Source organism: Nannospalax galili, unplaced genomic scaffold (assembly GCF_000622305.1).
Source record: "Nannospalax galili isolate Female #2095 unplaced genomic scaffold, S.galili_v1.0 scaffold803, whole genome shotgun sequence".
Taxonomy (NCBI): Eukaryota; Metazoa; Chordata; class Mammalia; order Rodentia; family Spalacidae; genus Nannospalax; species Nannospalax galili.
Genome location: NW_008349354.1, coordinates 1,409,427 through 1,435,902, shown reverse-complemented (window position 1 = coordinate 1,435,902; position 26,476 = coordinate 1,409,427). Strand labels below are relative to the sequence as shown.

Below are 26,476 nucleotides of genomic sequence, written 5' to 3'. Positions count from 1 at the left end.
ATTGTGTTTTTTTGTTGACCCAGTAAGATCCTTGACTGAAAGTACTTTGTGTGTGTGTGTGTGTGTGTGTGCGTGTGTGCGCGCGCGCGTGCATTCATATGTATATGGGTGCATATGTATGCAGATACACATGCACCTGTGTGTACATGCATATGGAGGCCAGAGGTTGATAGTAGGTGTCTTCCTCAACTCCTCTCCACTTTGTTTACGGAGGCAGGGTCTCTCATGGAACCTGGAGCTTAGTCTAGTTGGTCAGCTTTGCTTCAGGGATCCCCTGTCTCCACCTTCCAACCACTGGGGTTTCAGGTAGGCCGTTATGCCCTTCCAGTTTTTATGTAGGCTCTGGGGATCCAAACTGGTTCTCGTGCTTACAGAGCAAACACTTTATCCAGGACCTGTCTTTGAAGCCCATAAATACTTTTCTTTTTCCTTGAGTATAGGATCTACTCTAGGATGAAATTTTGGGCTAAATTACCCTGTATTTACTTCATTAGTAGAAAACACTGAGCATCCTTCTGGCACTGTGCAAATCCAAAATTGCCCTCTCATGCTCCATTTTATTAAGGAAGTGTCTCTATTCTTTCAGTAGTTGCTGTTAGAATTTAGCTTAGGATCAGCTGCATTTATAAACTATTCTGCTGTGCAGTTTAGAAATTCTCAAGAACATGGCAGGTTGTAAAGATTGGTTTAGGAAAGAAAGAAGTTTAGTACTGTGACCTTAAACATTCTTTAATTTTGTAATTATATTATTTATTGGTTTATTTACGTGTGGTGGTGGGGGGTGCAGGCACATGAGCCCTGATGTGTGTGTGGAGGTCAGAGAATGCCTTGTCCGAATCAGTTTTCTCCTTCCACCAGGTGGATCCTTGAGTTCGAACTCAGGTTGCCTTAAACATTCTTAGGATTGTTACCTTACAAAAATACCATGCCTATGCCCTGAGAACAATATTCTATTTGTAAAGAATAGAAATGACCATTCAAACCAAACCCAGCCACACCCTTCTGTAACTTCAGCGGTAGCCCTGCATACTGTTCTTGTTTAGGTCTAACTAGCCTTTCCTGTAGTCTAGCCTTTCCCCCGTATTTCTGCATTGGGATGTTTATGCTGAAGGTATTCCTGTAAGGAAGATCTTTTCTTTCCAAATTGCTGGTCTCAAAGGTACCAGCAGGTCAAATCCCAAGACAAAGAGAAGTTCTGTTGAGTAAAAGCCACTCCAGGTGCTCGGAGTTCTCGAGAAACAATGCCTCGCTGATCTGATTGCACTTGTGTTCTGGCCAGATTATCCTGCTTCATGAGGTTGCTGACATTTCACACCAATTGGCTCCTGGGTGAGGGAGGGATGGACTGCTGAGTGCTTAGTGGTTTTTCTATCAGAGGACCGGTGAGACCTCCTTTACCCCTGCCCCACTCTAAGCTAGATGTGCGGGGTCTTCTTTTTTAAAAATATTATTATTATATTTAAATTTTTTCAGTTTCATACACATAAACAACGTTTTGTGATTATATTTGCCCCTCCCTTATCCTCCGATTCTTTCTATCTAGTCTCCCAGTGAAATAACCCTGCCCTGCAGCCACCATTAATAGTCAATCAACAGCTCTTCAGCAAGGGGGCGGGGCCGCTGGCACCTCCTCTTTTCCTGGTGGAATGTTGTAGGACTCAGTCTTAGACGAATCCATTGCTGCAGTGTGTTGGTGATTGTAATGGCGTGTTGTGTCTGGACAGCACGCCTGGCTCTTGCTTCTCTTGTAGAGCTTCAGCACTCTGAAGCGAAGAAGCCTGGGGTTCCAGTTCCTGTCTTCCTCATCAACAAAGACCTCTCTTATTATTCAGTTCCTCTTAGCCCTCTCTGTCAGCTGTAGATTTACAGATTAAAGTTAAAGTTCTCCACACTGCAGTCTTTCTGTTGCAAACAGAAGATGAACCTTCTATGGTTAGGAGTCATGATATTTTGTAGATTTCCTTCCTTTCAGAAGTCAGAACAGTTTTGATAAGTTGGAACTGAACCACGGTTTCTTGCAATAGAGCTACTTTGGCAGTAAGAATTGCAAATAAGTCCCTTTAAAATTTTTATCTATGAAAACCTATTTAAGGGCTTATTAGGTTATCGCATCATGAAGATGTGAGTCTATTGTTTGTGCTCCAATTCTCATCCTTTTGCCATTTTGGGAGTATATTTCTTTTTGTATTATAACCCCAACACAGCACAGTAGTCAGTGTGAGTAGATCCACTGATTTAAAATCCATTTGATTTAAAATTAAGATTAATGTGAAGCCAAGCATAGCGGCTCATGCCTCTAATCCCAACAGTGGGGAGGCTGAGGCAGGAGGATTGCTACAAGTTCTGGGCTAGCAAAGTGAGTTCCAGGCCAGAGATAGTAAAGCAGTCTTCTCACAACTGACTGCACATTGCTCTGAGGAAGTCTGGAACAATCCCAAAATGCACTTTGTTCACTTCCTCAGTTTTATGGAGCAAAACTCAGGTGGCTGAGAAGGGAACCAACTGTGTTTTCTTGTTGCTGTTTCTAGTTGGAGCCATTACTGTTTCTCTTACTTCCATTTCCCTTCCCCATGTCATTCTTTCCCACTCTTTCCATTTGCAAGAATACATGAAGTGGGGACTCTGGAAATTTCGAGGGAAGTTGGAAAATCAAGCAAGAGAGGGACTGGAGAGAGGGATGGCTCCGTGGTTAAGAGCACTGGCTGTTCTTGCAGAGGACCTGGGTTCGGTTTCCAGCACCCATGAGGCAGCCGGCAACCATCTGTAACTCCAGTTCCAGGGGATCAAATGCCTTCTCAGCTGTTTCTGCCTTGGATTGTATTTCCTTTTGTTCTTGGATTTTAGACTATGAAAAAAAATGAGAAAAGAGAGAGAAAAAACTGGATTTATCAAGCTTAAAGTGAGCTTAGTTCCTGACTAAACCAGTTCTTCAGTGCTCTGCCTCAAAGAACTAGTCAGCATTTGATAGTGACTGTGAACCCTCCCATGTAGCAGCAGGGAGCATGATCCACGGAGACAACACTTCCCTTAAATGCACAGCAGCAGGCTCTGTCTTCTTTCTCAAGTGAGCTGTTGGATTTCAGTTGTCTCTAAACCCTGGGATTGAACCCAGGGCTTTGTGCTTGTTAGACAAGCAGTCTACCAACTGAGCTGCATCTCTGACTCTAGTAACCGAATGTAAGATGCTGTTTCTTAGTGTCTATCTTTTTCCGCCTGCCACTGTAACCTCCATGATTCATCTCCCGACATGGCATGTAAATTCTTAGAGGACAGATGCTGGGTCTTACTGCGTGTCTCCTAGCCTTAGTTTTGGGGCTTGAATGGTCTACAGCTGAGTGACCTCTATGGCTACTAGCTATGAGTTGTTTAATTTAAACCATAATTAACTAAAGTGAAAAGTTCAGCTCCCCATCACACTTTGTTGCCTGTGGGATCTTTGTCAGTCTAGGGATATTGTCAGGTTTGATTTCTCAGCCAGTTAAATAATAAAAGGCAGGGAAAAAAAAATCTCAGACCAACAGAAAGCAACAGTCAATCTTTTACTGAAAGATAAAAAATCACGTCCATACACATAAAGAATCACAATCATATACACAGATTCATATAAAGTTTACCACAAGTGGAGAGGGGAGCCCAGAAACCAAAATCCAGCGTCCCCCAGGGGAATCTGGGTTTTAAGGGTTTTGGTGGTTTCTGCTCCCCTAATTTTGTTTGTTTGTTTGTTTGTTTTGGGTCTTCTTAGCCCCAGCCCACCTGGAACTCATGTAGACCAGGCTGACCTTGATCTCACAGAGATCTGCTTGTCTCTGCCTTCCAAGGGCTCCAATTAAAGGCTTGTGCCCCCATGCCCCGCATACCCTCCCCTGATTTTGGATTGACTGACTTAAACAAAGAAGTGGGTGCTGATATGCTTATGGCTCCAAATGATGAGGTGTCCAGGTAGGTCTCCTTGACGCCAAGCAAGTCAGTTGAAGGGGTCCTATTGGAATAAAAAACAAGGTCTTCCTGCCAGAGTCCGAGAAGAAGCGGGAAGCGAGCCATCTTTATAGCCCCTCAGAGGTACTGTCAGGGTTCCTTACAACTTTAAATACCGAGAACACACACATAGTTAGTAGTTGCCAGTTAGTAGGTGGCACAGATAGAACATTCCCATCATCACAGAATGTTCTGGACAGCACTGGTCTAGAGCTTCGAGAGACTAAAGTACTTCCTCTTGTCAAGCATGTATGGTCAGACTGTTTAAATTTAAAGCCATTGAACAATTGAGTTTTCCCCTACTGGCTTAGGATGATGTTGGTGTTAGGGATTTAAGCTTAAGGATCTTTTTTTTCTAAAAAGATTTATTTTTAATTACATCTATATGTATGTGGTGTGTGCATATGAGTGCAATGTCTGTCGAGGCCACAAAGGGTGTTGGGCCCTCTCAGCTGGAGTCACAGGTGGTTGTGAACCACCCAACCTGAGTGCTGGGAACTGAACTCTGAATAGGTCCTCTGCAAGAGTAGAATGTGTCTGTAGCCCATGGGCCATCTTTCCAGTCCCTAAACCCAAAGATCTTAAGGTTGGTTGATTCCATTGGTTGTGCATATATGCTAAGAAGGATTATTTTTCAGAGCTATAGGAAGTCTCCATGGCTACAGTAAGCTATGCAAAACCAGACTAGAAAGATGACTGATAGTCCCCAGCTGATTTGCTTATTTCACAGTAGGATGTGTCGAACCATAGACACTGGAGAGCAAGGTGACACAGAGGAGGAACCCACTAACTCAAAGGCCAAGGGAGCCTGTAAATGCTTCAGAGCTTATGTTCTGCTAGTATGGAAATGGATTGGTTTTGGGGTGACCTTAAACAGAAAAGCAAGCAAATCTGTGGAGTCCTGGGCTAGGTCAGAGGTGGACAGAGTGAGACAATGGAATTAAAGATTTAGTGGAGGAAAAGCAACATCATAATTAGAAAATAGCAGTAAACCCGAGTTCTAAAATTTTGGATTTGTTAATTCTTGGTTACATACTTTTAAGACATTTTATTCCTCCTGGCCTCCGTTTCTTACTTATTTTTATTTTTATTTATTTATTTATCTATTTATTTTGGTATTTTTGAAACTGGGTCTCTCTGTAGCCCCAGCTGGCCTGGAACTCACTGTGTAGACCAGGCTGGCCTTGAACTCACAGAGATCCACTGGCCTCTGCCTCCCGAGTGCTGGGATTAAAGGAGTGCACCAGCCTTATTTATTTTTATTTTCAAAATTACATTTATTTATTTGTGGGTGTGTGTGTGTGCGTGTGGGTGCGCATGTGTGGAGGTCAGAGCATAACTGGTAGGATTCAGTTCTTTCCTTTCACCATGTGGATTGCAAGGACTGAACATGGGTTGTCAGGCTTGGTGGCCAGTGTTTTTACCCACTGAGTCATCTCACTAGCCCATAGGCCTCTCTGTTTATAAGGTCAGAATATTAAAAGCACAAGGTAGTAATATTAAACTATATGCAGTCACACTTAGGCATGTGTTTGTCTCCTTACCAGAGATGAGCTTAATTAAGTTACTATTGAAAGTGCCCTCACCAAGTGCATAGAGCCTCTTACATAATCAACGAGACTCCCTTCTGGCTTTATATCTGCTTGTGAACCTACCTTTTCCATAGTAATATTTTCTAAACTATACCAAGGTCAGCAAGGTAAGAGATAGTTTAGGTTTCAAGGGTTGGATAGTTTGTGTTGGAACAATTCAGCTTTTGGACTATGAAAATAGCCGTAGATGGTATGTAAATGATTGGTAGGGTTATGTTTCAACAAAGCTTTATTTGCAAGACCAGGGGACATGTGCTGGGTCACAATTGCCAGCACGTGAACTCTACCCTACCATAAGCTTTGCTGTCTGTAGCCTCTCTCTCACCCTCTGGTGACTGGGACAGCTTAGATAAGCAGTTGGATTCTTCTTGGAGCCCTTCTTGAGTTTACCTGGGCCTAGTTTTACTTTTAGAGGTAACTGCTTCCCGCTCTGCTCTAAGAATAAGGAACAAAGCAGGGCTATTAAAGAGTTTATAGCATGTGACAGCTTGGAAAGCGTGGCAGTTATCCATGTCTCTTCAAAACTATTCCAGAATTCCTCCATCTCTTGCTAATAGATCCTGGCTTTTATCCAGAAAGCACCACCTTCCATGTGGGCCTGCCTCATAGGTGCACCTGGGTAGACCTGTTACAACTTGTCTCTTTGCCAGAACAGAGTCCTAGAGGAAGAACAGGGTGGTTTGGACTCCAATCTTGCCTTCTGATCTGTTAGGGGGGCGGGTACTAGAAACATGGTGGACTGTTTTTTGCCTAGAGCCTAGAGCTTTGGATGCAGTTCCACCCATGTGCCTAGAGCAATGAAAAGGATTGATTGAGTCACATCAGTATTCATAAAGCTCCTTGTGGGCTGGGATGAAGGAGGAATGAAGGATGTGTGCAAGGGAAAGGCCATCTGCAATGCAGTTGTTTAAATGTATGAGTTGGCTGAGCGCAGGCATGGGCTCAGTTCTCATGGTTTGTTTGCAGTTCTGAGGAGCAGCCATGGGCTGCAGGAGAGTTGATATCCAGATCTGCCTTATACCTATACAAGGGCTGGGTGATCTTGGGCAAGGCATGTTCTCTGTAATGCTCAACTTTCTTTGTAAAGAGAAGAGACCTATACCCATCACAAGGGTCAGGGCTGAAGACAATCAGTGTGACAATGTATTTTTGCCTTACCTGGGTATGCTTACTGTCACCCTGATATTTAATAGGGACAATGATGTCCTGGTGGGTCCCTGGCATGTGCTGTAGTTTTGGAAGCTGTGTGTGGCTAGTCAGAGGGATGAGGCCGGCTTAATCCTAGCTTGGTGCTAAAGTACCCTGTGTTCCCTACAGCTGATGGTCAAGTGATAGCAGGGTGGCAAATGTTTCTACTCAAATCACGAGACTTAGCTAGGGGAGACCAAGGAGGATGTGCAGTGACTGTAAGCTTTTGAGGAGAATATGGGACACTTTGGTACTGAGAGAGTAACAGTTACTCCAGAACTAATGTTTGGAGTCTACCTTTTAAGTCTATCACCAAAATGTGTGGTAGTCCAACATGCTTCTTGATTGCCAAAGAATCAGGAAGCCCTGACCAAGGGCCTCACCTCTCTCTGAATATTGATAGTTAGGGAGACCTTGGTCTTATGGGCCAGGGACTTCCCCCTGCAACCACAAACAATTGGTAAGAACAGCCTTGTACTGGTCACAAGGGGTGGGGTGGGGGGCCACCTTTTAAGTGCCTTTACCAGTTTGTAGCAGATTGCTCATCGCTCAGGCCAGCTGAGGAGAAGTCAAAAGATCTTACGTGCCTATAAAGAGCTACCAGGTTTGAGGATATATTACATATATAATTATATAATATATCAGTACTAATAAGTAGGTTTAGGCTACTTGAGTTCGGTTAGCCTGAAACCTCTTCTAATTTCATGTATCCTAATGACTCATTAGAGTAATTTACTGAGGAGATGTGAACGTCTCCTCAGTAAAAGGATTCTGTAATTACATGTTTACCACATATTAGTGCATTTTTGCAACTTGTTGCAGCTGTGAATTTAAATTCTACAAGATAATCCAAGGGGCCCTTTGGGATGGAGAGAACGAACACTCATACAGAGGTGGAAAAGCTGGAGTTACAGAAATGAGTTACTTCACTTGCACGAAGGCTGGTTTTGCCTGTGGGTTGCAGGCTATGCTTTGCTGCAACAGAGATGACTCTCCAAGGGCCCAGGCAAAGCTGTTGTCAACAGGGGACACTCTAGCTATGACAACCATGGATTTCTTCAGGGAAAAGCTAGGAAAGAAATGTTGGGCTAGAGAGAGATTATTCTCTGTCTTAGTTACACGTTCCTCTCTCTTTTCTCTGCTTGTGACTGTGTTCCCTCTCATGTGAGAGTTATTGTTGACCGTTTTCCCTAAGGAGCACCTAATGAACGTCTGCTTGATGCTGGATTAGTTGTTTGAATAACGTAGGAAGCAGGTATTTCTACCTGCATAGGCTCTGCTATTCTATTTTGAAATAGTAGGGGAAAGTTTGGGGTAAACTTGTGAGCAACTTCACCTTTAAGGAATCCTAAGATAAAGGAAAAGCTGGGATTCAAAAATTTTATTTTTATTTTATGTGTATGAGTGTTTTGCCTGCATGTACTTAAGCATACCCACGTGTGCAATGCCCACAGAGGCCAGAAGAGGGTGTTGAATCCCCTGGAATTGGAGTTATGGACAGTTGTTAGGGGGCGTGTGGGTCCTGGGATCCAAGCTTGGATTGTCTTCAAGAGCAGCCAGTGCTTTTAACCACTGAGCCATTGCTCCAGCCCTGGATTTTTTCCTTTTCAAGAATTATTAAAGTTCTTAACATATGTATTTGAACATCAAGTTCAAGGTACATCCCTAGTAGACTAGGGCTTACAAACAAGGCTTTAGTAACATGAAGAGTCCATTTTATTTGGGAAAACTTACAAGTTGGACAGTAATGAGATCATAGGGGTGTGTAAGTGAGGGTGGTGAAGTGGAGACAGAGAGAGAGAAAGACAGAGAGAGGGAGAGAAGATATGAAACTGAGGCACAAGGTGGAAAGTCTATTGTCTTAAGGTCACAGGGCTAGCAGAGGTCTCTTGACTCCTGGGACAATAATTTTTGTATTTACATGCTGCCTTTCTAGTCAGAGGACTACAGGATTCTGCCCACAAGTACAGAGAACACTGTGGCTTGAAAATTACTTAAGATTCTTGAATAAGACAACAGAGAGGTCATTTTCCTATTAGGATGCTGGGAGGTGAGGCTGGGCAAGTAGAATAAAGACCTGTCGGCCTTCAGGAGTGGTCACAAAGCAGATGAGGGCAGCAGGCCTGTCTCAGGGTGAGGCGCACCCTTTGACCTATTGCCTGTCCCTGGACTGCCACTTAGAGAATGGCAGTGTTCTATCGATAATAGTAGGTCAAAGAGGGGCCTGTGCATGTCTTCTTTGCTGAGAATCTCAAGTGGATGATTCTGGGCTGTGGGAGATAAAGATCAATGTTTATGAAATGAGAAGATTTACCCATTTTATATATCAGGAAGAGGGTGCAGGAAGATCTAGTACCTGACTGAGTTCGTACCCACTTGGTTATGAGCTTGGACTATCACTCAGGTGCTTGGCTTTGAACTTGAGTTGGTAATGCTGTGACACACAGCTTCTCGCTGCTGTCCTTTGGAGAAGGTGGGACGGACAGTTGGAACCTAGACCATCACAACTGAACTATTGCAACACTTTTTCCCTTTTTTTCTACCTGTCTGCCTTCCTATGATCCTGTGGCAGGGAATGGGAGATGGTGGGGAGTCACATTTTAAATCTTTACATTGAAAGACACATCCAGGGGGCTGAAGAGGTGGCTCAGTCAGTAAAGTGCTTGCCTTGCAAGTTTAGTGACCTGAATTCATGCCCAGAACCCAGGTAAAAATGCCAGGCACGGCGGGGTGCCCTTGTGTGTTAATTTGTTTCTCTGTTGCTGTGGTAACTCTGACTAAAATCAACTTGGGGAGGAAAGGGTTTATTGTATCTTACACTTTGAAGTATTAGTCCAGCTTTGAGGGAAGTCAGACAGGAACTCACAACAGGAACCTAAAGGCAGAAACTAAAACAGAGAACACAGAGGAACGCTGCTTACTGGCTTACTCTTCTGGCCTGTGCTCAGCGGGCTTTCTCTGTGGCCCAGGACCACTTGCCCAGGGGTAGCACTGCCCACAGACCAATCAGGTAGAGGAAATTCTCCATTTGACGTTCCCTCTTCCTGATGTGACAACCGAAGCCAACCATGACACCTTGTAAACCCAGCTCTGAGGAGGCAGAGAAAGGAGGGTCCCTGGGGCTCACTGGCCAGTAGTCTAGCTTAATGGGTGAGCTTCGGGTTAATAAGACCCTGATATTCAAGGTTCTCTTCTAGCTTCTACATGTTTGTACGAATGTGTTTTTCTGCGTATGCGCGCGCGCACACACACACACATCCAAGACTCAGAAGATGATGGGACTGGGAACTCTTAGTCCTAGAAGGCAGCATGGTGTGATGACAGCGGAGGACTATGAGTCAGCTTGAGGAGGACCATGAGTCAGCTTGACTGATGATTGAATGTCAGTGTCCTCTCCTGAGCCTCTCCATTTTCTCATCTGTCCTGCGGGCATGACTCCTCTCATGGGCTTCTTCCTGCAGATTGAATGAGATCATAAATAACACAGATAGATCTGCTAGCTTGGCTTCCCTCTCTGGATAAGGACAACGGGATGAACCACACCAAAGTATTCACGGAAAGCCAAGGTCAGGGCAAAGAGACCCAAGATTTTTAACTCAAGTAGAAAGAATAAGGGTCAAATTTAATGAGTCATGTGGATTAAGAGAAAAAATATATTTGCCCAAAGAACTTTGGCTATAAAATGCCATAAAGTCTAATTGTCCAGTGTAAAAGGAACCAGGGCGGGGGGGTGAGGTGGTGGGATGAGAGCACCGCATGGTATATTAGTCACTTTTCTGTTGCTGTGATAGAAACACTGACCCAAGCAATTTACAGAAGGAAGAGTTTATTTGAGCTTACAGTTCCAGGGGAATTACAGTCTGTCATGGCAGGGAGGCATGGTGGCTGGAGGTGGCTGGAGCAGGAGCAGCAGAAGCTAAGCTCTCATAGGCACAGGAAGCTCACAGGCACAGGAAGCAAGAGAGCAACTGGAGATTCAGTAAGGCTTAAGAACTCTCTAAGCCCACCCCCAGTGACATGCTTCCTCCAGGATAGCCACACCTTCTAAAATGTCCCAGTGCCATCATCTGGGGACAAAATGTCCAAATACTTGGAGCCTATGGGGGACATTTTCATTCAAGCTATCACATTTGGCTAGTCTGATTTTGATCCTTCTAGAGGATAGAAAGACCTTTGTTCACACCAGCCACTTTTTAGTGTGAGAAACATTTGCTGGGGTGATGGTATAGCCTGGGGATATGGGAGAAGGGACCACTGGCACAGGTGGAAATGGAAATGTGACCTTGTAGGCGTTGTGGAGATGGCAGCCAGGGTTTGGCTTCTGCGGGGAAGCAAAAGGAAAGAACTTTGTGACACTTGGTTTTGTTTGCCTGTATCATGAAAGTCTTCGGTTCAGATAACTCTAAATGTCTCCTTCTATCTTAATATCCTATTCTTTGGTGGATGCAAAACTGAAAATGGGAGCTGGGGGTGTGGTGGCTCATACCTGTAATCTTAGTACTCAGAGGCTGAGGCAGGAAGACCACTCTGAGTTTGAAGCCAGCATGGGGCTGTATAGTAAGTTTTGTGCCAATCATGGCTGCGACGTGAAAGCTTGTCTCAGGAAACAAAAGCCAAAGGAACAAATAAACAAGAAAAACCACCACCTAGCTCACAACCAAATTCCTTCTTAGGTTAGGGCAGAAACTCAAAGGCTAAAGTTAAAGTACAGCTGGGCTGGCTTGGTGGCTGACCCTCTTTGCATGCTGTTCATGCCCCAATCACTATGCTACAACTGTCCTTAAGGGAATAGTATTGCTCAAGAAGGAGGATTTAATTTGCTTAGTGAACTTATTTAAAAGGTTTAGACACTGCTACCGAACTGAGCTATAGTTCAAGTCTTGAAATTTTGGAGATAATATTTCATTTCTTCCATTCTGCCCCTTGTGTTTAACTCATTGGCTAAGCAAAGATGAACGTCGCATCGCCCTACTTACCTGGTGAGCAAGCATGGATGGTTTTTCTCAACATCATTCTCAGGCTTAGAAGATCCCTTTCTTCCCCAAGTGTAGCTCCTCCTTTAGGATCAGTCCATTGTGGGAAGACTGGCTTTGTTGAGTTCTAGGAGTTCTAGGCCAGCTGGGGCTACAGGGAGACCCTGTGTGTCAGTTCTCTACTTCCATCATATGGGTCCCAAGGCTCAAACTCAGGTTAGCAGCCTTGTTGGTATGCACCTTTACCCGCAGAACCATCTCGCTGGCCCCTAAAATAGAGGTTTTATTTTTTCAGCTTAAAACAAAAGTGTATTAGTTACTTTTGTTGCTATGACCAAAGACCTGACAGAAGCAACTTGAGGAAGAAAGTGTTTTACTTAGCTCACAGTTTGAAGGATTCAGCCCACCATGGTAGGGAGGGCATGATGATAGGAGTGTGAGGCTGCTGGTCACATTGTGTGTGCAGCCAGGAAGCAGAGAGAGATGAATGCTCATTTCCTTCTTTCCCCTTGTTTTACTTCAATCTGGGACCCCAGCCCATGGAACGATGCACTCATATTCAGGATGGGTCTTTTCTGCTCAGTTAAAGTCCCTGTAAACACCCTCAGACACACTCAGAGGTGTGTCTCCTGGGTGATTCCAAAGCCAGTCAGGTTGATGGTAAAGATTAACCACCACAGAATGTTTCTGCTACCATTGAATTTTCATTGTTTACTTTTTATTTTTTGAGACACATCTTCTCTGCGTAGCCCCAGGATGGCCCTACACTCACTGTGTAGCCCAGGACTAGCTTTGAATTGGAGATTCTCCTGCCTTGGCCTCCTGAGTGGCAATTATAAGGACACACCACCGTCATTGTCTACTTTTTATTGTAGTGCTGGGATCTAACCCAGGCATTGGACATGTCAGCCAAGTGCTGTACTACTGAGCTAACCCTCCTTCAAGGTCACATAGCTAAGAAGTGACAGTGCCAGGTTTTAAACCCAAGAATCACTGTGACTCTAGGGAACTCCCTCTTGATGATCAAAATTTGAATTTACCATCTATTACTTGGCATTAAACATTTCTAAGTTTTTTAAAATATTGTATTTTATTTTATGTGTATGAGTGTATTGCCTGCATGTATGTAAATGCACCTGTATCATGCAATGCCCACAGAAGTCAGAAGAGAGCATTGGATTCCCCTGGAATGGCTATGAGATGTTTGACCAAAAGGTGATTTACGGGGCTGGAGAGATGGCTCAGCAGCCAAGAGTAATGGCTGCTCTTGCAGAGGACCTGGGTGTTGGCCACCATGTGCTTGTCAGATGGTTGTTAGCCACCATGTGGGTGCTAAAAACTGAACCCAGGTCTTCTGCAAGAGCAGCCAGTGCTGTTAACCACTGAGCCATCTCTCTGGCCCCTATTTCTAAGTTCTTGTAGCATTACTGTGATCATTATTGCTCCTGGGGATCAAATCCAGGGTCTTACCTATGCTAGGCAAGTGCTCTGTCACTTAGCTACACTCCTAGTCCCCCCGTGGTTGATTTTTAGTTTTTGGTGTTTTTGAGACAGGTCTCCCTGTAGCCCCAGCTGGCTTGGAACTTGCTATGTAGACCAGGCTGGCCTTGAACTCACAGAGATCTGCCTGCCTCTGCCTCCCAAGTGCTGGGATTAAAGGCGTGCACCACCACATCCGGCTTGTGGTTGATATTTTAAAACATGCTCAAAGAAAATATATGTCCCATAGCAAAACCCAGCTTGTTCTGAAATAAAACTCCTGGAAGTTGTCATTAACAATGAACCTTTTCTCTCTAAGCACTTGCTCTGATTTTCTGCTTGGAATGGAAAGCTTCAAAAGGCAAACAGTGGTTGAAACTCTACAGGGCTCTTTGGAAGAGTAAGGCCAGTGTGTGGTGTCAGAGGTGACAGCTACTTGCCGCTTGAGCTCACACACCTGGGTGGCTTGGTGTTGTCTCAGTACCAGATAGCAGCATCATGAACAAGCCATGAACACAGCCTGCCCTTCCTTGCCAGAGACTCCTTGACTCCCAAATCCCAGACACTTATCCTGTCAGTCAGCCCAGATTTCTTATGGGAACTAGATTTAAAATGAAAGCACCAGGAGGCCTGGCTGAAGGGGGTAGGATTATTCTGTTAAGAGACTCTTGTGTCCTGACTCCAGCCCAGACCTGCCCCTGTTGTAGTCATCGCACTGGCTGGGAATGGGTTGGCTGGTCTCCACCCCAAATCCCACCTAGCCTAGCCATCTGTGCCACATTAGCTTCCAGGAATGCCATTTCCCTGCAGATAGCACCTTCCTGGTTAAAACTCTCTTAGGTTCCTTTTTCACCCCTTGTGCTGGGGATGGAACCTGGTGCTAGCCTCTGCTAAGCAAGTACTCTACCACTGAGCTATATCTGCACTAGGCTTGTTCTGTTCTATTTTACCTGTTAGAACACTACATTTTGTTTTATTTAGTTATTTGCTCTGTATGTGTGTGTGTGTGTGTGTGTGTGTGTGTGTGTGTATCTACACACACATGTGAGAGTGCTCATGCACATGTATGTGTGGAGGCCAGAAGACAACTTCAGATATTGTGTTAGTTACTTTTCTGTTGCTGTGATAAAATACCATCAACTGGGGACAGAGCATTCAAATACTTGAAGCCTGTGGGGTGGAGCTCGCCAAGAAGGCTAGATTAGATAGCCAGACAGCCCCAGGGACCCTCCCATCTCCATCTCCCTAGAGCTGGGATGACAAGTACCCTGCATGCCACACCTGGGCTTTCTTTTTTTCATGTATTCTGGGAATTGAACTCAGGACTTCATGTTGAACTCCGGACCTCATATTTGTAAGGCAAGCACTTTACCAACTGATTATCTCCCTGGACCTCCATTAAAGTTTTTTGTTTTGTTTTGTTTTGTTTTCTGAGACAGGTTTTCTCTGAAGCCTCAGCTGGCCTGGAACTTGCTATGTAGACCAGGCTGACCTCAATCTTACAGAGATTCACCTGCCTCTGCCTCTCCAGTGCTGGGACTAAAGGCGTGGGTTACCAGACGAAGCACACGAAACTGTTGCAGGAGCTGGGCCTCTTACAGCTACAGTTAGGACATCAGTGAAAGCAAGAAGTGGCTTATGCCCTGGTGAGGATTTCCCCTGGCATGTGCACCCTAGGATGTCAGAGGCTGCTGTGTTCTGTGGCCCAGGCAGCCATGACTTCTTCCTCTAGGCTTCATGGGAAAGGAATTTACTATTATGATATGTATTCAATAGTAAACTGTTTGAAATTATGAAAAAAAAAAGAGTATTTCTTCTATGCAGAACCCAAATGAAAGCAGGAAAAAAAAACCTCTAAAATTAGAGAATCTCTAAAATCTAGAATCCTAGAATCAGCCTGGTCAGGTATTATATAAACAGATTTTGCAGAGGAGGAGGAATTTCTGGAACCGAGTTGATGGCTTTTCATAAGTCATTGGTTATTAACACTGCTGTCTAGGTATAGAATTCAGTTTATTCAGTTTGTGAATGATATACCAGACTTTGTCAGATATGTGACTTCAATCTTGTAACATATAATAGCCTGTTGTATTTTATCAAATCTGAGACACAACTGATTGCAAGACATACCAATATTTTATATACCACAGAGGAGAGAGCAGACTTACAAACACTACAATAAAGCTTTGAAATGCATTGTTATTATATGCCTTCATGGGGCTGGAGAGAGATGGCTCAGTGGTTAAAAACACTGACTGCTTTTACAGAAGACCTGGGATTGGTTCCGAGCACCCACGTGGCAGTTAACATCCATCTGTAACTCCAGTTCCAGGGGACCTGACACCCTCTTCTGGCCTGCAGGCATTGCATGCATGTGGTGCAGTTACATATGTGCAGGCAAAAATCTCATACATGTAAAAAATTTAAAAAATCAAAGTAATATGCATTCAGGTACTTAGAGTGAACATCATAGGGAAGTATTTTAGCCACACTCTTGTTTTGTCCAGATAGTCTGACCACACAGTTCTAACATTTCTGTTGGGTTCTCAGTCTTCCTCCACTTGACCAGGGTCAACATTTGTCCCTTATGTCCCGTTTCCTCCATACACTTCCTTCTCTTGGGCTCCAATACCACAGACTCCCTGTTTTCCTCCTGTGTTGCTGGCTGTTCCTCTCAGGTCTCCTTGCCTCATCCCTCCTCCTTTCCCTGACCTCTAAATGGTAGAGATTCCCAGGCTTCAGCTGCATCTCCTTTCTACGTGCACGCTGTACCTCTCTTAGAGAGGCAAGGTTTTAAATACTACTTATCTGCTCTGAATTCCCAGGTTCAGATATCTAGCCTTGACTTTGTGACTGAACTCTAGGTAGATCTGGATGTCTAACAGGCTTAAGATGCTTCATACCCAATTCCAGATCATTCCTATGCATTCATTACCCATCAGAGAAAGTGGTCCTCCAATCTTGCAGATGCTAAAGCCCAAAACTTAGAGTCATCCCTGACTCCTCTTTCTTCTTTTTCCTCCCTCCATCCCTCCCTCCCTCCCTCCCTCTCTCTTTCTCTCTCTTTCTTTCTTCAGGGTCTCCCTAGCCCCAGCCTGCCTAGAACTCACTATGTAGACCAGGCTGGCCTCAACCTCACAGAGATCCACCTTCCTCTGCCTCTCCAGTGCTGGGATTAAAGGTGTATGCCACAATGCCCAGTGTTCTTCCTTATTCCATGTGTGCTCCACTGGAAAATCTTGTCACGTCTACTTTCAAGCTCAGTGCAGAAGTCAAGCACTTCCTATCACCGCCACAGCCACCCCTGGACCCTGGTCACTCTCCCCGAAGGCCATTGCTCTGCCTCTAATGGGTTGCTCCATTTTGGTTGGCGCTTCCTCCATTCCTTCTTGACACAGCAGTGAGACTGATGGTGTTGAAGAGTTAAGTCAGCTTGAGTTGTTTCCGATTATCCAATGACTTGGTTGAATGCTAAGTAGCATCCTAAAAGACCTGCTGTGCTCTGCCCTCCCCTCTGGTCTCTCCCATCTGTGGCTCTCTTCGCTCCCCATCACAGCTTGCTCCAGCCTCACAAGACTTTCTTGTACATGGCAGCACCCTTTCTTTGAACCTGCTGTTCCCTCTGCCTGAACTCCCCTCTTCCAGGAATCTTCACAGTTCTCTCCCTGCCTCTTGATCTTGCCTCAAATGTTCTCTGAGTGAGGCCACCCCCCATCCTTATCCACACCCCACCCCGTGGTCCCCTATATCTACTTTACGTTCTTCCTTAGTTTGCCTCACTAGCATACTTTATGGCTAATTATTTCTTTGTTTTTCCTTCATTCTCCCAACAACATGGGCTTTGTGAGGAAAAGGATTTTTTTTTTTTTTTTTTTTTTTGAGACAGAGTGTTACTATCTAGCCCAGGCTGGCTTCAAACCCTCCATCTCCCTCCCTCAGCCTCCGCAGTGTTGTGGATCACTGCTGTGCCTGTAGAGTTTTGATCCGTTGTGTGTTTGTTGCTGCCTTCTCCCCAGGGCCCAGAAGAGTGCCTGACACAAACTAGGCATGCAGTATGTTTTTGTTGAATGAGTAAATGCATATCTGGAAGGGCTTCAAGCATACAGTAAGGTAAAAGAGGAAAGGAACATTTTTAACTTGGTTTTCTCTGTGGAATGAAATGAAAATTTTAATTTCTTCATAGCACCAGGGATTATAATTTTCTTCCATTTGGAAAATCATCTACTGTTTTGATAGTTTGTCACTAAAAACGTTTTATCCATTCGCTTCAGGAGATCTGTGTGTAGTATTTTTTGTTTGCTCGCTTGCTTTTGTCTTTTGAAACAGGGTTTTACTATGTAGCCCTGGCAAGCCTGGCACTCTCAATGTGGTTGAACTCATGGCAGTTTTTCTGCATTAAACTCTCAAGTGCTGGGATTATAAGCATGTGCCAGCACACCTAGCTTTGCAGGTGATATTTGAAACAATGGTTTAAAGTAGCTTCTGAGATTTATCTGAGCTTGTAACTATTGTCAGTTGAACAAGATAGTGATTAATTCACCTTCAGAAATCATTGTTTGGGTTTAAAGTAAAATCCAAATTGTTTGTCCAACTTCTTTGCCTCAGTTAGAGATGGAGAAATTTTAACCAAGGACATCTCAAGTTCCCAGTGCTGATAAAGTAATATCCTATGTAATGAATTAATGAGGCATGGTTCCTGTCTATACACTCATTTTTTTTTATTTGTGTGCATGTATTGCCTGCGTGTTGGTAAGTGCACCCATGCTGTGCAATGCCCATGGAGGTCAGAAGAGGCTGTTGGCGCCCCTGGAACTGGAGTTACAGACAGTTGTTAGTTGCCATGTGGGTGCTGGGATTCGAACTCAGGTCTTCTGCAAGAACAACCAGTGTTCTTAACCACTGAACCATCTCTCCAGACCCTATACCCTCATTTTAAATATATATTTTATTTATTAATTTTTAAGGAAGAATAGTCAGTGCTCTTTAATACTGAGCATTTAATACTGAGCCATTGCTCCAGCCCCTATACACTCATTTTTAACCATCTTATGATATTCTGGTTTCTACAAGACCCATGTAGAAGTGGGTTTGTTGCTTTTAGGAACGCTTGCCCTGCTATGGTAGACAGATGTGGTTGATATCCTCAAGTGAACATTTCTGAAGTAGGTTTCTAGGGTTCTGTCCTGCTTGGGGAATCTACCTTTGAAGGGAGTGTGGTAGGCCATCCTCAGTGGGAAGAGAGCACCTGTGGAGGGAGAGGCTCTTGTGCAAGAAATGGGTTCCAAGGAGCCCGGGTTCCTCGTATTGGTGATCACATAAGGGAACTTGTCTTCTTTATTTTCTCACCTTGCAATAGAAACTGGAAATCCAGCAGGCCACCTGGCAAGTCTGTGATCTTATAGCCGTTTGACTTCTCAGTGACTATGAGATGATGGGGATGGCAGAAACTCTTTCATTTGTTCAAAGGCTTCTGCTGTACTCCCAGTGTGGGCTGGGTTGGGTGCAAGTCAGATGTGGGACTTGGAGAAATGATTGTTCGACAAGGCATCTCAGAGGACATGACTTCCATGCAGGGCAGAACACAGTTCCAGGAACACTGAAACTCTGCTTTCATTCTCCCCTCTGAACTTGGCATTTACTGATCTGTACAGAGACTGCATGTGCCCTGTCCATTCACGCCTCTGTACCCGCAGTTTGAAAGCTGGGGCCATAGCAGGGATCTAGCAGAAACATGCCCTTGGCAAGGATCAGGGTGGTGGTAGGAAGGAAGTCATCTTGAGCTCATGCCTCCTGTTCCCCACGTGTTCCCCATGTGTGTGTTGAGAGGCCAGTGTGGATGACAGTGTGTCATCTGCCCTGGGGGGGAGGCTGTGTATTTGCCTCCTTGGGAATTTTCTCATATGCCTTTACCTCTCTTTGTAGAATACTGAGGGCTAACTTCATATTTAATGAGAATGAGAGATGAACTGGGAATGCCCCAGTCTTTTGAAGTGATAAGAAGCTTGGTACCCCAATAATACCTCCCATAATTTAGTATCTACTCTCTCTCCTCATCCACTGGATATGATCCAAGACTCTCCATGTATCTTTGAAAACAGATAGTATCCAACTTTATAGCCCAATGCCTTTTCCATCAGGCACATTCATCTCCAGAATGTACCCCTTCTGTGTGAAACCTTGGTGTGCGGCACAAGGCCCAGCATGCCATGTCATGCGGGAAGAGACAGCCTTTGTTTCCCCTGACAGCATCACATCTGTGTTTCATACCTCTTTCAAGGAAGGCTTTTGAGTAGGTTCTTTCTGGGCGCAATCATGTTAGATGTTTGTGTCCAAAAGGAAAGGAGCTTTAACCCTTTCTCTATTGGGAAAGATCAGTTCAAGTTCATAAAAATAGAAAGAACCCATTTTTGTACAGTAAAGCTAACCATGTGCGTTTAAAGAGTGGGACTCCTTAGAGTGGTCACTCAGATTAATATCTTATTCAGGGTTTCAGAATGTTCTGGAAAATGCCATTTCTTCTAGCCTTTAACACCTGTCACCCAGTGCTAATCATGGAGTCTCTGCAGAGCTCTTCCCACCTATTAGGTCCATTCTCCTAAAGACTCTTGCCCATGCAGACCCAGAGCAGGCAGAGGAAGAAGGACCATGACATACCGAGGCATTGCCCTGAGCATTTTTAATACCTGATCCCGTAAGTCTTTTCATCCATCCTAGTAAACAAGAGGGAATCACAGAAATCTTTGAGGTTGTCCTTTGCTCATGGTCATAGTGTTGGAGTTTGAAGCCTTATCTTCTGTCTGCCACCCCAGACCTCTTTGCTACTTCATCCTTTAATTCTCAAGCTTTTCCCTAGGGGCCTGTATTAGTTACTTTTCTGCTACTGTGATAAAAAACAAAAACAAAACTGACCGCAACGTTTAGAAGGAAGAGTTTATTTAGCTTATGGTTCCAGAGGATTAGACTCCATTGTGGTGGGGAGGCATGGCGGAAGGGGTGGCCAGGGCAGAATGTTGGGCAATCATATCTTCAAGCAGACACAGAAACAGAGAGAGAGACTGACAAGGCTTAATTAAGAACTCTCAAAGCCTGCCCCCAATGACACACTTCCTCCAGTAGGGCCACACCGCCTAAGGGGAAAAACTGTCCAAATACTTGGAGCCCATGGGAGACATTCTCATTCAAACCACTACAGAGCCAGAGCCATTCACTCTCCCAGACCGCTCCTGAGAGATGTGGCCTCTGGCCCCTAGGGCTTGGCTACCTTCAAGACCTCTTTAGAAAAGTCAACCATAGAGCCAGACAGGGTGGTTTATGCCTATGATTCCACCACCGGAGGATAATGGCTGGAGGATAGCTGTTAGTCTGAGGCGAGCCTGGTCTATATAGCAATTTCCAGGCCACCACCCCGCCGCCGTGTTGCGGGGGAGGGGGTCAGTGTTTTTTTTGAACTCCAGGATCTAGCACTATAGGAAAAAGCAATGTGGGTTTCCAGCACTCTGTAGTTGCTTGAACACATTTATATAGAGGGTGACTGTATGTGGTTTTGATTCATAATATAAAAAATATAAATCTATTTTAGAAGGAATAGTAAGATAAATATAAAATACAGCAATAAAAAAAAAAAAAATTTAGGCCTCGTTTTCCCCCCCCCCCCGTTTTAGGAAACAGGACTCTGGCAAGTATCTTTAAAGGACTTCTGTATCTCTATTCCTCATCCTACCCCTAGAGCTTAACTATCTCAATTTAATTAATCATCTTACTGATTTTCTCTATAATTGTATTGATTCTTTTTTTACCTAATGCTTTTTTTCATCTGTCTGTGTATGTGGTGTGCTTGTGTGTGCATGAACGTTCATACACCTGTGTATGCATGGGTATGGAGGCCCAAGGCTGACATCTGGAGTCTTCCTCTATCACCCTTCTACCTTACTCATTGAGGCAGGGTCTCTCAGTTGAACCCAGAGCTCACTGACAATCTGGCTAGCTAGCTTGCTCTGAAGAGTCCCTGTCTCTACCTTCTAAGCACTGGAATTATAGGTGGACTACCAAGCCCACCCAGCATTTATGTGGGTGCTAGGGATCAGAACTCTGGTCCTCACACTTTGTTGGGCAGCGTTTTACCTGACAAGCCATCTCCCGACCCCCCTTCCCAGCACAACCTTTTTAAAAAGAAAAAGTTTCAAAGTCTGACCATTTTATGTTTCTAGGTGTTGATTCATTTTCCTGTTGATAGAGTCCTCTGTCTACAGATTTCAGAAGGTTATTATCCATCTGTGTAATGAGCAGCCTAACACATGGTGGTCGCTTCTCAAACACCCACCAAATATTCCCTAAGTCTTTTCCATGGGGTGGAGACCAGGGACTGTCAAGTGTTCTCTTCTCTGGGCTTTTGTGATGATGTGCTGAAGGTCTCCTGTCTCCTGAGGGAGCTATTGTCTACTCCATCTTTGAATTACCAACTTTGGAATGGGAGGGGTAGTGGTAAAGAACACCAGTGATCCAGGTGAGTTTGTGGGGTTGACCCCACACCTTCACAGTGGGAACGTCTCAGTGAGGGAGAGGGCAAGAAGAGACTTGATTTGGAAGTTTTAAATTTAACTCATTTAAATTTAGCTCATTTAGTTCATTTGAATTGAAGGGAAAATCTCATTCTATCCATTCTTTTGTGTTTTTCTATTTTCCTTCTCCTTCCTCTTTATTTTTGTGGCTTAAAAAAAGGTATGAATCCTAGGTTTTGGTTGGAGGAGCTGTTCTTAAGCCTTTTAAGCTCTGTAATTACTCTATAAAGGGTGTGTATTTGCACCTGAAATGTATTAAGCCTTAAGTGTTAATGCTCAGTATATTGAAGCATTTAAAATCATGGGGGTAATTCCCAAAATAAATTAACTCTGTGGAGACTGTTAATCAGCTCTTCCCCAGGGGCCACAGTGAGCCTTTCCTTTATAAGATGAGGAAATGGACATGATAGTTAGTGGTTTTCTCAAAGCCACACAGACTTCGTGAGGATAGAAGCAGTGGGCCTCCTTATAAGAAGAAGCACTCGTGTTTTCATGTGAGACACTGTAGGCCTTAGTCAAATTGACCTAAATTAAGATTCAGGGACTAACAAGCTTTTTGGCATTTGGAAGAGTCTACCACGTTAACCACAAAGAACTGGCTTGTTTCTTATGGTTACCTGCAGGGGTTTTAAATAGGCCTTGGGTTTTTGTTTTTTTTTCCCCCATTAGGAGTCTTGTTTGCTTGAAATCAAAAGCTCTGCATCTGACTAAACATTGCTGTGAGAACTGAAAAGCAGCTGGTTCCAATGTGCCTCATCTTGCCAGGAAGGAGAACGGTCATGTCTCAATTTCTGCCACTCTATGTTTTTAAATTTTTAAACATTTTTTGTTGTTGTTGTGGCATTCTAGTGTTACAGTAAATGAGAAAGGAGACTTCTATTAGAAGCTTAGCTTTCAAAGTCAGTTTTCGGGGGTTTAATTTAGTATGTATGTATGAACTGCCTCTGAGGTTTGATTTAGCATGTACGTATGAACTCTGAGGTTTGATTTAGTATGTAGAACTTCAGGGTAGGGTAAGAATTTATGCTGAGATTCTGCCAACTCCTCTTTTTTTTTTTTTTTCGGTCTTTTTGAGACCCCCCCAGCTGTCCTGGAACTCACTATGTAGACCAGGCTGGCCTCGAACTCACAAAGATCTGCCTGCCTCTGCCTCCCAAGTTCTGGGACTAACAGCGTGCGCCACCACCCCCAGCTCCAATTCATCAATTTTAAGAGAAACTTCTATAATTGTTATTGTTCTTAGCCAAAAATTGCTAAGTCATTTTATAAATATTTTCCTCAACAACTGATTGGAGGATAAAAAAAGAAAAAAAAAAAAAAGGTCTTTCTTTTGTCCTAAACCTCACTTGGGAAACTCAGCCTCATTAAAAAAAAAAAAAAAAGTAGGAAATATTTAAGACATTGCTAACACTAACAGTCTCAGTTAGGGGAATGTGGTTATAGCCTCATTCAAAGAAATAATACTGTTTCAGAGTACTCACACCCCTATTGACATAAAATGCTGTGTATAAATTCAGGCCAAGCCAGCTTGTGATTTCGGGAAGAAGATAGTAGGAGATACCACAGAGACTTGCCACACAGAGGTTTAGCCAGGTGCTTATCTGAGTTTGTCACTTCTGAGATCTGGCTTTGGCATTTCATTCTTTATTCATGAGGTTTGGGGACCAAGACACACATTCACAGAATCTACAAGTGACTGATGAACCAGAAGGACCTTGGAGTTATCCCCCACCAGCCTATAGTTTCACTCTCTGTGGATCCAGCTCCCTGTGGTAAACTCAGGCCCCAAAAATTGTTAAATAGAAAATTTAAGAAATAATTCATATTTTCAAGTTGAATGCTGTTCCGAGTAGCATGAGGAAGTCTAGCATCTGCTGTCATTCTGCCTGGACATCTTCAACTCTGTGCAGTGTGTACACACTGTATATGCTGCCTGCTCACTGACTACTCACTTAGTAGCTGTCTTGCTTATCAGGTTGAGACTCTCAAAATATCACATTTCACTTAATGATGTCAGAGATCAGAGTTGTAATGCCAGCCATTCAGATAAGTGAAAGGGAAACCATGAAGTACTTCCTTTAAATGAAAACAGAGGCTCCCAACTTAATAAAGTAAAAATCATATGGGGAGGTTGCAAAGATTCTCCGGCCTCTGCCCACTGAGTTCTGAGATTACAATCATGTTCTGCTATGTCCCACTAAATGTACTTAGGGAATGATTCTCTTGGGCTGGAATAGTTGTAAAGAAGAAAGAAATACATGCTAGTTTTGTCTTGCACCTTCTATTAGTTACTTCTCTTGTAGCTGTGATAAAACACCATGACCAAGGCTACTTATAGAAGGGTTTATTTGGTTTATAGTTCCAGAGGGATAAGAGTCCATCATGGTGAGTCCAGCACGGCAGGAGGCACCCAGAGCAGAAAGTTGAGAGTTTACATCCACAAACCAGGCACAGGAAGTAGAAGCAGGCTAGAAGTAGGATGAGACCATATACTCTTAAAGCCCATCCTCCAGCATGGTTGTACCTCCTAAAGGTTCCATGACCCTCTTCAAACAGTGCCACCAAATGGAAACTAAATACTTGGAGCCTAGGGGGGACATTCTCATTCAAATCACCACACAACTCAAACTGTAAAACGCATGACCACAGTATGTGATAAGCGCTCAGTTAGGAAGGAAAGGTATTGAATTACATAGTTGAATACTATCTCTGTTTTCAAGCAACCACTGGATGTCTTGGATCATACACTGTGAATGAGGGAAGACTAGTGGATATTAAATTATTGGGGGACAGACATCTTGCGGAATAACTAACGTTGGTCATTTGTTCAGAAACATTTTCTCTCCTTTTCAAGGTAGCATGTATTTACACATTAAATAGGTTGTAACTATGGGAATTCTAATTCCCAAGCTGATAGATGGGTTCAGTGCTTAACCATTTAGCTTTGCAATATTGGGTTGGTAGCCTAACTTTTCTGATTTTTTTCTTCTTCTGAACTGTACAATTGGAATTTAATGCCTTGTAAAGTTGTTCAATGAGCTAAATGCCTTAGCATAATTCTTGGAAGATAATAGCTATTATTATAATGATGATGCTGTCATTTGGGCTGTTAACTACATTGTAACTGTGCAAGTCAATTCAGAAACTGAATAATAGAGTAGAAAATTGCTCCTAGAGTAGAAAATTGCTCCTGAAGCATAGAATCATAGAAGATGGATGGTCTTCTTTTTCTTTTCTTCCTTGTGATACAGGGTATCACTATTTGTCCAAGGTTGGCCTCAAACTCATGATCCTCCTGCCTCTGGCTGCCAAGTGCTGGAACTGCAAACATGAACCACCATATCCCACTAAGTTAGTTGTTCCAGTCCAATGACTTCATTGGACTAGAACAGTTGGGTATGTGGTCAACTAAAGAAAAGGACATCATTCCTAGAATCTTATAGATGTCTTTTTGCATCCATGGCTGTATAAAGTTCACGGCAGTCTTAATTTGTGGCTTCTATTTTTATAACTTTCATGAAGTCACCACCTTTAGAGTTTGGGTGCTTTTAATCTATTTGATTATTTGATTATAGTTGTATTTAATATGTAGTAACAAAGGAATAATTGTGATTACTTTGCTTGGTTGGCTTTCAAAAGCATCTTTTGTTTTTGAGACAGGGTCTCCCTGTAGACCCAGCAGGCCTGCAACTCACTATGGAGACCAAGCTGGCCTTGATCTCACAGAGATCTGCCTGCCTTTACCTTCCAATTGCTGAAATTAAAAGCGTATGCCACCATGCATAGCTCAAAAGTGTCTTTTGGAGGTGATGTTTTTGTACTACCAAGGGCTGCCCCCTTCTTTTGGATCCACATTCAGGAAGCAAATCTGTTAACATGCTCATGCTATTTTATTTATTCTGTGCGTGTGTATGTGTATGTGTGTGTGTGTGTGTGTGTGTATGTTTTACTGGGGAGCTAATCCAGGATGCCATGCCTGTAGGCAGGTGCTGTACCTCTCTATCTATACCCCCACTCCATGAAGTACACTTTATGTGAAAGTGTTTAGCTAGCCTCACAGTGGGCTGTGTATGCCAAACACTTGTGATTAATTTCCCTGACGCAGAACAACAGGGCAGCTTCCTTCTAGAACATGCCTGAATTTCCTTCTATTTTACTTCATCCCTGGAATAGGTATTGACATCTTGAAGCTTGTAGCAGCCCAGGTGGGAAGCCAGTGGAAAGACATCTATCAGTTTCTTTGCAACGCCAGCGAGAGGGAGGTGGCTGCTTTCTCCAATGGATACACAGCAGACCATGAGCGTGCTTACGCAGCCCTGCAGCACTGGACCATCCGGGGCCCTGAGGCCAGCCTGGCCCAGCTAATCAGTGCCCTACGCCAGCACCGACGTAACGATGTAGTAGAGAAGATCCGTGGGCTGATGGAAGATACTACACAGGTAATGTAGCCCTGGTTGTATGTCTTTACCACTAATCTCATTATCTCATTATCTTGGCACTTCATCAGCAGTGTGTGCAAGTCCAGTATGTAGGTCCTAGAATCTACAACCAGAACTATTTGTTACCTGATTTAAAATCTCATTTTGTATTGCGTGCTTTGAAAAAAAACCAAAAGGGAGTCAGTCCCTTCCTCCTCCAGAGGATGTGTGTGTGTTATGTATGAGAGAGAGAGAGAGAGAGAGAGAGAGAGAGAGAGAGAGAGAGAAAGAGA

General features: G+C 43.8%; 1 protein-coding gene across 1 annotated transcript in view; it reads left to right on the top strand.

Moving 5' to 3' along the window:
• The window catches only part of Tnfrsf21 (TNF receptor superfamily member 21), an 80,249-nt gene that overhangs the window by 28,395 nt on the left and 25,378 nt on the right, over positions 1-26,476 (top strand). The window contains exon 4 of the mRNA XM_008846732.3: positions 25,939-26,204. Coding sequence (XP_008844954.1) covers positions 25,939-26,204 — 266 coding nt within the window. The remainder of the gene's footprint in view (positions 1-25,938; positions 26,205-26,476) is intronic.